Source organism: Lepus europaeus, chromosome 20 (assembly GCF_033115175.1).
Source record: "Lepus europaeus isolate LE1 chromosome 20, mLepTim1.pri, whole genome shotgun sequence".
NCBI lineage: Eukaryota > Metazoa > Chordata > Mammalia > Lagomorpha > Leporidae > Lepus > Lepus europaeus.
In genome coordinates this window covers 35,738,592-35,750,820 of record NC_084846.1, presented here as the reverse complement: position 1 = coordinate 35,750,820, position 12,229 = coordinate 35,738,592, and the positions used below count along the sequence as shown (strand labels likewise).

General features: G+C 40.3%; 1 protein-coding gene across 3 annotated transcripts in view; it reads left to right on the top strand.

The window, feature by feature from the left end:
* Positions 1 to 12,229, top strand: part of NT5C3A (5'-nucleotidase, cytosolic IIIA) — a 37,909-nt gene that overhangs the window by 11,672 nt on the left and 14,008 nt on the right. Inside the window, exons 1-2 of one of the 3 annotated variants that reach the window (XM_062178404.1) lie at positions 2,763 to 2,813; positions 6,902 to 6,956. The exons of 1 other annotated variant lie outside the window; for it this stretch is intronic. In XM_062178404.1, the coding sequence (XP_062034388.1) occupies positions 6,921 to 6,956 (36 nt within the window). In that variant the 5' untranslated portion in view covers positions 2,763 to 2,813; positions 6,902 to 6,920. Of the gene's footprint in view, positions 1 to 2,762; positions 2,814 to 6,901; positions 6,957 to 12,229 lie in introns of those variants that run through there. One more of the 3 variants, XM_062178405.1, reaches the window with a different exon arrangement.

Genomic DNA, 12,229 nt, shown 5'->3' with positions numbered 1-12,229 from the left:
TAACCACTTTCAACAGCTATATAATTTTATGTATGCATATCACAATTCCCAGTCCTGCATTGATGAATTTTTTTTAAAAAAAGATTTATTTATTTATTTGAAAGGCATAGTTACAGAGAGAGAAGTCTTTCATCCACTGGTCTACTATCCAAATGGCTGTAATGGCCAGAGCTGCCTGATCTGAAGCCAGGAGCTTCCTCCAGGTCTCCCACGTGGGTGTAGGGGCCCAAGGACTTGGGCCATCTTCCACTGCTTTCCCAGGCCACAGCTGAGAGCTGGGTCAGAAGTGGAACAGCCAGGACATGAATCAGCGCCTGTATGGGATGCTGGCACCACAGGCAGAGGCTTTACCCGCTACACCACAGCGTTGGCCCCATTAATGAACTTTTTTTAAAAAAAGACTTATTTATTTATTTGAAAGAGTTACACACAGAGAGAAGGAGAGGCAGAGAGAGAGAAAGAGGTCTTCCATCTGCTGGTTCACTCCTCAGTTTGCCGCAACGGCCGGAACTGCGCTGATCCGAAGCCAGGAGCCAGGAGCTTCTTCCTGGTCTCCCAGGTGGGTGCAGGGGCCCAAGGACTTGGGCCATCTTCCGCTGCTTTCCCAGGCCATAGCAGAGAGCTGGATTGGAAGAGAAGCAGCCGGGTCTCGAACCAGTGCCCATATGGGATGCTGGCGCTTCAGGCCAGGGTGTTAACCTGCTGCGCCACAGTGCCAGCCCCCGCCATTAATGAACTTTTTAGGACTGACATTCAGATGGTTTCCAGCTTCCCAGTATAAAGCAAATCTGCCATTTTCATCCTTGTAACTAAAACATTGTGGACCATCTTATTCTGGCACAAAATTGTTGAGTTAAAGGGAATGTGTGGGACCAGCGCTGTGGTGTAGTGGGTAAGGCTGTGGCCTGCAGTACCAGCACCCCATATGGGCACCAGTTCGAGTCCTGGCTTCTCCACTTCCAATCCAGCTCTCTGCTGTGGCCTGGGAAAGCAGTGATGATGGTCCAAGTCCTTGAGCCCCTGCATCCACATGGGAGACGTGGAGGAAACTCCTGGCTCCTGGCTTTGGATTGGCTCAGTTCTGCCCATTGCAGCCAACTGGGTAGTGAGCCAGCAGTTGAAAGACCTTTCTCTCTCTCTCTCTCTTTCTCTCTCTCTCTCTCTCTCCCCCTCCCTCTCCTTCCCTCTCCCTCCCTCTCCCTCCCTCTCTCTCCCTCTCTCTCCCTCTCTCTCCCTCTCTCTCCCTCTCTCCCTCTCTCCCTCTCCTCCCTCTGTGTAACTTTGACTTTTAAATAAAAAAAAAAAAAAGGAATGTGTGTTTCTAGGGCTTTTAATAATAGTTTTTGCAAATAGCCCTCTGGAATGGTTGTGGAACATGGTGACTCCAGTGTTCATTGTTGCTGAAGGTGATTTATCTGTGAGACATCTTTCAAAGTGATGTTTAAAATGTCTGTCATTGCAACCTGTAGTAATATGTTAAAGGGCATTTTGAAAGTTTTCACACTTAAAAAGTACAGAAATATAATGACTATACCCCCTTTTCTGCCTATGAGCTTCCATTATTAATTAGATATCATAGGTTGTCTTCTTAAGGGAATATTTTGTTATGAATCTTCTCATTAAAATAAAATAACTGCCAAAAATTTCACAGTTGGTAGATACCAAATTTGGATAATTTGTTGGTGACTTTTTTTTTTTCTAAGAAAGCAACTTAAAACTTTTTATTGGTTTTAATAGGGAATGCCCTTTCACAGAGTTTGCTGAAATATTGCCTGGGTTAAGGTTTCAGGTCACGTGGAAAGAAAGCTGATGTAAACATTTATTTACATAAGTGTGGCTTAGCTATGTGCTCCGTGATAAAGCTTCCAGTAGCCCAGGTCCTGGCTTATCTCTCGGGCCCTGCCACATGGTGTTAGCGCATTGCCTTCAAGCTCCTCAGGTTTAGATTTTCTTCATGGCAGTTTGACTGCTGTTATATCTAACAGGAAAGGAATGTTTTTCCAAGTTGTAAAAATGAAAATTTATTTCTGTTGTTTGTTTTGGATTATATGGCATGGTCTTGTTAATGTTTACCAAAAAATAAAGAAAATTTTGAAAAAAAAAAAAACATAAACACCACTCTATGAACATTCTGTTGACCCCACTTTCACATATGCTCATGGGCCTTAAGTGAGCTAATTTTTAAATTGAATTGTGATAAAATATACATAGAATAAAAGAGACCATTGTAACTTTTTCAGTGTACAGGTTGGTGTCATTGAGTACATTGGCATTGTTATGCAACCATCTACACCCTCCACCTCTAGAACTTTTTTCATCTTCTGAAACTGAAACTATACCCATTGAGCAATAACTCACCATTTGCCTTCCGCCAGCCCTGGCAGCCATAACCTCACCTTTTTTATTTTGTATTGAAATACAGTATTTGTACAGGAAAGCGCACATATCACAAGCACACTGACAAGCCCAAAAACACCACAAGAAAAGGCATATTTTTAGTTGTTATTGTAGAGGTTTCTTTTTTCCTGGCAGAGCCAGCTGCACAGTGTTCTGATGGTACAGATCTGCCTTCTCTTAACCATCCAGTGTTTTCAATTGATCATGTTCTATCGACTGGTGACTGGTTCAGAGCTTGCAAGGCTGTAGCACAGAGCATAATGAAGCACTGTGGGCAGTGCGTCACAGGACTGTTTTTGCATAGGCCTTACTCAAGGCTTTTGGAACCGCCCTCGGTTGCACCTTGTACTATATTAGCACTTCTCAGACAGGAAGAATTTTCTTTCCGTGGTGTAGCTGGTCCGGTTACCTTCAGGGTAAGTGTGTACAGTTCATCTAAACATATAAGTTTGGCTTGCTTAGTAACTTTATTATGGTTCTTCTGTGTCTTGTTGAAACTTTGAACATTATAAAATGCAAATTAGGAAATAAAAGTAAAATGATCCAGAATAATGCAGAACTGCTTTATAGTTTGTAGAGATATGAATGTGCAAAACTTGGAGGTGTATTAGGTCTCAGAAATTACGTTTTCTACAATGGCATTTTAAGAGTTTCTTGTTTGGTGTGTTGATGTTAAGAAAAAGCAAAATGTCATTAGAAATCTTTTTCCAGATTAGTAGAAGACACTGTAAAATCCAATTTTGTTACTCTTTCAGTTGCCATGTGACTTAGTTTTGCTGATAGTCACGTGTTTTGTGTCACTCAATTTAGGAACTATTTATTAAAGCCAGTAATAAAGAGTACTAATTTTTATTTTGTGTCTGTGTGTCTTACCCCTGAAATATTATAGACTAGGATTATATCGATAAGTTTCATGAATTGATAAAAGTTAGTTTATTTTTTTAAGGGAAAGGGTTTATTGGGGGAAACCCAACAGACCAGGGGGAAGGGACGAAGAAGGAAAAAGGAGAAGGAGAGCATAACAGAGATCTAGAGAAAGGGAGAGAGATCAGGAGATGGGGAGAAAGAGCAAAAGTTAGATTATTGATTTATAATCAGTTATATAATAGAAATTAAGATTCATACACATATTATAATGAAAACCTAGACTGTATTTTGGCTATTTTAGATTTATACAATTGAGCTTTCTAAATTTTACATGTTTTTTTTTTGTTGTTTTGTTTTTTTAATATGAAAAAGTAGATCCTGTAGCAGACTATTTCTAAAAGCAGTCTGCTTGTTTTTTGTTGGTGGCCTGCATTTAAGCCAGGCATCTCAGGATGTTGCTTGCCACCTGTGCTGTTGCTCGAGGACAAATTCAAGGACAGCAGAACTCAGAATGCATTAAGGGTCATCAGTGTAAACTACTGAATTTCCATGTGCTTTGATTTATTCAGCTTGAAAACTGCTGTTAGATATTTAAGACGATGAGAGTTGGAAGGATAGAAGAATCAGTAGAATCAGTTCTAAGTTCTGAAGTTATTTATTTCCATAAGTATTCATAAAAATTCTAATAGAAGCCAATTTTTAAGTAACCAGTCTTTGAAACCTGTTTTTTCCTCCTACATCCTCCTATTCCCCTCCTACCCTTAGCCATTCAGTTTCATTTTTGTTTTATGTTTTAAGTTTTACTTTCCACTTGTGTGGGTTGTTTTTTTTTTTTTTTTTTTTCCCCCACAACTAAGTAGAAAATCTAATTAGGGAGAGTTATTTAAATGCTCCCAAGAAAATGATTATACTGTTATGGAAAAAAACAAACCATAGTTTGATTTTTCCATCTGCTAATCACACCAAGGAAGTGCTATTTGGAAAAACCCAAGCTTGAGACAAATAATACAAGTTGCTGGCAAAGTGCAGAAAAAATTGATTCATCATGGATTTTTACTACTACTGCTGATACCTTGTCCATGCTGTAATAATACACGCTTTTCTTATGTAAATAATATACAGTTTACCATTCAGGATTTCAGAACCTTGCTGGTATAGTTTACATGTTTCTGCAAGTTTCAAGATTAGAGTCACAACTTTCAGAGCTGTCTTAAATTCAATCTTACTTTTCTACAAGACAAAGTCAAGTAGGCCTTTTAAACTATTTAGTTTGCATTCAGATACTTAAGATTTGTTTCAAAATAAGTAACTTTTTTATGTAGACATAATCCATTTTCAGGAACTGATTTGTAAACTTTCATCTCAGAATAAAATGGCATGACAACTAAGACATTAAGTTATCAAGTTTGCACTATTTAGTGGAAGTTCTTACCTCTTGCTTCAGTCTTTAGCCTTGTTCTATATATTCCTTGTAATGAATACTCTTATTGGAGAGACCTTAACCTCGTATGGAAAAGCACATAAAGTAATTATTTCTCAGTTTCCAGACTTAAAACTTTTAAAACTTTCTTTGGAGAGAGAACTGTGAAGTTCAAGGGTAGTATTTTCTATTTTTGAACACATCTTCTACACTTGATGTGTCCCCCCCCCCCAAGCAACTCTTCTCTTGAAGCATCTGCGACAGATGACTGTTGGCAGAGTAAACCAGAACTTTATATACCAGGTGTAGGTTTACAAGCCGATTGGTTTAAAAATACCCTGCCCTAATTTTTCGCTGTCATCCTTAGAATGTGCCAGAATGCTGACATTTATGCCTTACTCTTTACACTTTTATGATGGTACAGACCTCAGTGATTTTTGTACGGTATCTGTTGATGTGCGATTGTTTTTGAGCAAGTATAAATTCTGGTCTAATGGTTAGTGAAAATTGGGAAGAATGAAATAACGTCAGTTGAAAGTTGCCTAGTATCTATGAATTGTTAGGGAAAAAAAAAGCCCTAAAGTTGGCCATTATCAAATTTCTGATCTATTTTTATTTTTTGTTTGTGTTTTATTGAAATAAAATTTGAAGAGACTGTGAGAGAAATTATTATAATTTTATGTACTAATACTGACTCCTTTTCTGTGGTTTTAAACTAAAAATGAATGCTCAGAAAAGGGGCCATACTTGGCAGTAGATGCTGGGGAGGAATTGTGCTGCCTGACTTTGCAATAGAAAGATCCCAGATATGAAAATGTGTTTAATTTTTTCACTGCTTGGATTCTGTTTTCCTTTGGTCTTATCACAGATCATGTGACATATTTATAAACTCAACTGTACTTTTCAACATTCTTTTTTGAGCTATTAAATTGTTTTTATTTAAATAGTACCATTTGAAAAGTCTTGACCCCCTTTCTAACATTAAACATCAGAGAAAAGCTGTTAACATTTAGTATTTATGCTTTGATTTCTGAAGAAGCAGACTGCTACACATCTATGATTTTCTTAAAGAAAGATGACTTTGGTAGAAAGAAGTTAGATCAAGGAAAATTACTTAAATTTGATCGTAAGTATCTAACTTACTAACCCCTAAACTGCCATTATAATAACATTTTGTGGGTAGTGATCAAATGTTTTAGAAAAAAATATATGCATATATACTTCTGCGGATACATTGATTTTCAGATGTGAGAGATTGCAAGTATCATCTTACTATTTGGAAAAACTATATTCAACTTTAAGATACCATCAGTTATGAGACCATCTGAGAGAGGGGAGAAAAAGACATCACACAATTGCATGTACTGAAAATAGAAGGCAGAAGAGGCTATAGTTAGAATCTGAGGAAATTTTGTATATCTGCTATAATACCTTTTAATTACCAAGAGCACAGATTTGATGTCTACTTCTGTTATTACAGTTTAAGGGAGTCAAGACTTTTCCCTTTTCACTTAAGTTGCCCTTCTAAAATAGTTCTTTGATTAGAAATTTTTAGTTATCCAGAATAAAGTAAAAGTATAGAACAAAAATAAATTAGTAATTTTCCTAGGATCTATACCACAAAAGAAGAAATTTAAATAATAATGAAGAATGTTTTAAAAACTGCTTATTTTAGTGTAGTGAATAGATACACATAAATTTCACCAAAGCCCTAAAACTGGTTATTCATTTAAGAAGCATTGTCACATGCTTATTTTGTGCCAGACATTATGATGGATTCAAATACAACTCAGATAATAGCATATCAAAAATTAAAGATTTTAATATAAGAAAATTGGACATATATTTCTCTTTTGTTCTATTCATATATTCCTACATTAACTCAGTAGGAACAGCACATAATTTTCCAACACTGTTGATACAATATTCTTGGAATAAAGCTTATGCTCTATTCATATCTTGTTAACACCATGTAAGCTCTTACAGGAGAGCTTCAAATTCTCCATACAAAATTTAACTCAGAGCTTTGCTGGCTAGAGAAAACCTTTGCTGAGCTTCTTAGAAATGAAAGGATGCCTGTATTAACTTGGTATTTAAGTCATACCAAAATTACCACATTAGTATGTCATTAGCATACAGGAAGAGCCAGAGATTTAAGTATGTCACATGTACCCTTTTTTTCTCTTTTTTGCTGTGACATCACCTGGGAAAATCCAGAAGATTGGATAACCAAGAAATGACTAATCAAGAGACTGCTGTACATATGAAAATGGTGGGTATTTGAATATTCCCATTTACATTTATTAATGGTGAACATTCACCACTTTTACCTGTCTCTGCATCATTATGGAACTGAAACTGCAGATCTCTTCACAATGCTTGACATACAATAGAACCTCAAATATTTGTTGAATTTATTTCCAAGTTATCTGTGCTTTAGAGTGCTTCTTAGCATATGAAATGGTTACCCTCTTCCTCAACATACTTAAATCATACAATCTGAAATATTTTATCTTATGCTCCTGATTTAAACTGACGGGCATTCAAATTAAAAACAGACTCTTGCCGGCGCCGTGGCTCAACAGGCTAATCCTCCGCCTTGCGGCGCCGGCACACCGGGTTCTAGTCCCGGTCGGGGCACCGATCCTGTCCCGGTTGCCCCTCTTCCAGGCCAGCTCTCTGCTGTGGCCCGGGAGTGCAGTGGAGGATGGCCCAAGTGTTTGGGCTCTGCACCCCATGGGAGACCAGGATAAGCACCTGGCTCCTGCCATCGGAACAGCGCGGTGCGCCGGCCGCAGCGCGCTACCGCAGCGGCCATTAGAGGGTGAACCAACGGCAAAGGAAGACCTTTCTCTCTGTCTCTCTCTCTCACTGTCCACTCTGCCTGTCAAAAAAAAAAAAAAACAGACTCTTGCATAAATAGTAGAGTTCATTGTGTTATGTACACTAGGATGAGTTAGGAAAGAAAGACTTTGGAATCAGAACTGGCTTCAGATCTCAACTTATTCCTTAATAGCTAAATGTCCTTGAACAGGGGCCATCAGTTACCATTTTAAATGAGTATGATTCCTCCAATCTCATGTTGTTCTCATTCATATTTAATGGGAAAGTGCATAAACTTCCTGATAATACTTAATAAATTCTGAATAAATGTTAATCTCCTGTATATGATGGAAGTTTAAAAAGGTTGTGGAGTGGGGGGACATTTGCTGTAGAAGTTAGATGCTGCTTGAGATGCCTGCATCCCATATCAGAATGGCTGGTTGTGAGTTCCAGCTCCACTTCAGATTCTGTCTTCCTGTTAATGCAGACCCTGGGAGGCAGCGAGTGATAGTACAATTATTTGGGTCCCTTCCACCAACAGGGGAGACCTCGATGGAGTATTGAGCACCTAGCTTTGGACTGGCCTAGACCTAGGTGTTAAGTATTGGGGAGTGAACAGACACAGAATGTCTCTGTGTCTCTCTGCCTTTCAAATAAATGGAAATGAAATTTAAAACAAATTTAAAGATTGTGGGAAAATATAATTAAAAGATAAGTTTATTTGGGCACAAAAAAGTTTTGAAACCCATGCATAATTTTTCACAATACAATCCTTGTGTGTATTGTTTTCAAACATTTTTTACACCACAATTAACTTTTAATTCCATTTTCCATAAACTTTTTGAAGTACACTTCAAATATTTTAACCATGTATATAGTATATTTATTCATACATGTGGGGTAAATTACATCTGTTCTCTATATTTACAATTGTGGGCTCCTAAAAATGACAGTTTTAAGTCTTTTTAAGAGAAAACAACTGCTCCCATGATCTGTTTCTTTTCTTTTTGTTGCTTTTCTTTTGCTCTCCTTTTTGTTTTTCATCCTTCTCTTTGTCTCTTTCCTTTTCTTTTTTTTTTTTTTAATTTTTTTTTTTTTTTTTTTGACAGGCAGAGTGGACAGTGAGAGAGAGACAGAGAGAAAGGTCTTCCTTTGCCGTTGGTTCACCCTCCAATGGCCGCCGCGGTAGGCGCGCTGCGGCCGGCGCACCGCGCTGATCCGATGGCAGGAGCCAGGTGCTTCTCCTGGTCTCCCATGGGGTGCAGGGCCCAAGTACTTGGGCCATCCTCCACTGCACTCCCTGGCCACAGCAGAGAGCTGGCCTGGAAGAGGGGCAACCGGGACAGGATCGGTGCCCCGACCGGGACTAGAACCCGGTGTGCCGGTGCCGCAAGGTGGAGGATTAGCCTAGTGAGCCGCGGCGCCGGCGTCTCTTTCCTTTTCTGCTTGAGCCTGTAAATTAGAACTTAGCAAGCAAAAACTTTCTGTCACACTTAACAAATCTCTTGTTAAACTTACCTTCCCCCCACCAGTATACAATTGGAGGTAAAAGTTGACTCAAAGTGATGTGAAGTCATCATTTTGATTATTGTTATTAGGTTAGAACACAGGAAATTGTTTTTACATATCATATTTAGTCCAATATAGCCAGCTTTTATATTTTATTTTTATTCATTCATTTGAGAGGCAGAGAGATGGAGATAGAGCTGTCATCTGCTACTTCATTTTCCAAATGGCCACAGCCACCAGGGCTGGGTCATGTGGGTGGCAGGAACCTAACTAACTACTTGAGCCATCACTGTTGCCTCCCCAGGTGTCATTTGTAGGAAGCTGGAATCAGGATTTGTAACCAAGAATAAACCTAGGCACTCCAGGGTGGGACATGAGCGTCTGAAGTGCCAGGTCAAATACTTACTCCCTAAGATTGCCAGTTTCATGTGGTTCAACATAACATGGACATAATCTTTGCATACATTGCATGATTGTCATTTCAATCATTGGGTTGAGCATATATAGCTGATTCACAGATTTAAACTAATCTAAAGCATATTTTCTTGTTTGAGCTGATTTTTTTTTTTTTATTTGACAGGTAGAGTCATAGAGAGACAGAGAAAAAGGTCTTCCTTCCATTGGTTCACTCCCCAAATGGCCGCTATAGCCAGCGCTGTGCCGATCCGAAGCCAGGAGCCAGGTGTTTCTCCTGGTCTCCCATGCTGGTACAGGGGCCCAAGCACTTGGGCCATCCTCCACTGCCCTCCTGGGCCACAGCAGAGAGCTGGACTGGAAGAGGAGCAACCGGGACTAGAAACAGCACCTATATGGGATGCTGGTGCCACAGGCGGAGGATTAACCAAGTGAGCCACGGTGCTGGCCCCTGAGCTGATTTTTTTAAAACTGAAACAGGAAAATACTATAAATTTGTTGTTACCTGGGACTTAGAACCATTTAGCCGCCGGCACTGCGACTCAATAGGCTAATCCTCCGCCTGCGGCGCCAGCACACCGGGTTCTAGTCCCGCTCAGGGCGCCGGATTCTGTCCCGGTTGCTCCTCTTCCAGTCCAGCTCTCTGCTGTGGCCCAGGAGTGCAGTGGAGGATGGCCCAAGTGCTTGGGCCCTGCACCCCATGGGAGACCAGGAGAAGCACCTGGCTCCTGGCTTTGGATCAGCACAATGTGCTGGCCATGGCGGCCATTGAAGGGTGAACCAATGGCAAAAAGCAAGACCTTTCTCTCTGTCTCTCTCTCACTGTCCACTCTGCCTGTCAAAAAAAAAAAAAAAAAGAACCATTCAGCACGTGCTTCCTTCTAGAAGCAAATAGCAGTAGACACAACCCACAATTGTTTAGACTGAAAGAAAACAAACTGAAAGATGGTTATGGGGTTTTGATTTTCCTTTTTTACCTTGAGTTTCCTTTCTTTAAAAAAAGAATTATTTGGCTGGCACCGTGGCTTAACAGGCTAATCCTCCGCCTTGTAGCGCCGGCACACCGGGTTCTAGTCCCGGTCGGGGCGCCGGATTCTATCCCGGTTGCCCCTCTTCCAGGCCAGCTCTCTGCTGTGGCCCGGGAAGGCAGTGGAGGATGGCCCAAGTGCTTGGGCCCTGCACCCCATGGGAGACCAGGAGAAGCGCCTGGCTCCTGCCTTCGGATCAGCACAATGCGCCAGCCGCAGCGGCCATTGGAGGGTGAACCAACAGCAAAAAGGAAGACCTTTCTCTCTGTTTCTCTCTCTCACTATCCACTCTGCCTGTCAAAAAAGAAAAAAAAAAAATTATTTATTTATTTGAAAGAGTTACAGAGAAGGAGAAAGAAAGAGAAATTTTCATCTGCTGGTTTACTCCCCAATATGCCATAATGGCTGGGGCTGGCAAAGCCAGGAGCCTGTAACTCTATCTGGGTCTCCCACATGGGTGCAGGGGCCCAAGCACTTGGGCCATCTTCATCTTCTTTCCCAGGAGGATCATCAAGGAGCTGAACTGGCAGTAGAACAGACAGCAGCTTAACCTGCTGCACCACACGTTGGCCCTTGAGTTTCCTTTTCTAAAAATGTTGATCTCTATGTTTTATGTTGAGGACTCCTTAGGATGTTATTCTTAATTTTATATGACCCGGCTCCAAACAGGTCCTTCACAGAATGTGAGTACACTTAAATTCCAGACAAACAGAGCTGTTTCTGTTAGACCCTGCACTTGGACTCTTTCCCAACCTCAGCATTTCCAAATGCTGTGTCTCTTCCAAAGCCTAGCTCAGATGGCTCTTCCTCCATTAGCTCCAGTAGAAGTAATCTGTTTCTTCTGTTCCTGGTCCTCTTCATATTTTAACTCTACATCTTGGTAATGTATTACTTATTTGGGTTCCCATATTGCAATGCACATCAGAGAGTATGCACTTCGAGTGTGTGTATCTCTTACAGAGCTACTTAATGCAGTGCCTTACTCCTAATGACTAAATATGGTGAGTGACTGAATAAAAGAATTTGGCCTATGCTGCCTTAATGTGGAGACAGGCCAAATATGTGGTAGGCAGGGGAGCTGGTTATCAGTAATAATTTAATAATGCAAAATGTTCCTAATAAACTATGAAATCATCTCTGTGTGTGGATAAATGTAACAGCCTGAATAGATGGCTTTAAAGCTATAACCTTTTTTTTTTTTTTTGTAAATAAGTGAAGTTTTTTATTATTTTTCAAATTTACTTAAAAGGCAGAAAGCAATCTCCCATCTGCTGGTTCACTCCCCAAATGCCTGCAAAGGCTAGGGTTGGGCCAGGCCAAATTTAGGTCAATTTAGGTCTTCTATGTGGGTGACAGGGACCCAGGTACTTGAGCCATCATCTGCTGCCTTCCAGGGTACACATTAACAGGTAGCTGGATCTAAAATGGAACTAGGGCTTGAAACCAGACATGCAGTACAGAAGGCAGGCATCCCAAGCAGTGTCTTAACTGCTATACCCAAGACTCATGTTTAGTTTCACTGTAGTACCCACACCTTGGTACCAGTACAGTATTAAGGTTTTTTTGCCTGTACCAAATGTGAAAAAGGGAAGATATATCCCTGAAAATATCTGACTGAGATTCTTTTTTTTTTTTTAAGATTTATTTTATTTATTTGAAAGAGTTACAGAGAGAGGTAGAGACAGAGAGGTCTTCCATCCACTAGTTCGCTCCCCAGATGGCCGCAGGGGCCCAAGGTTTTGGGCCATCTTCTACTGCTATCCTAGGCCAC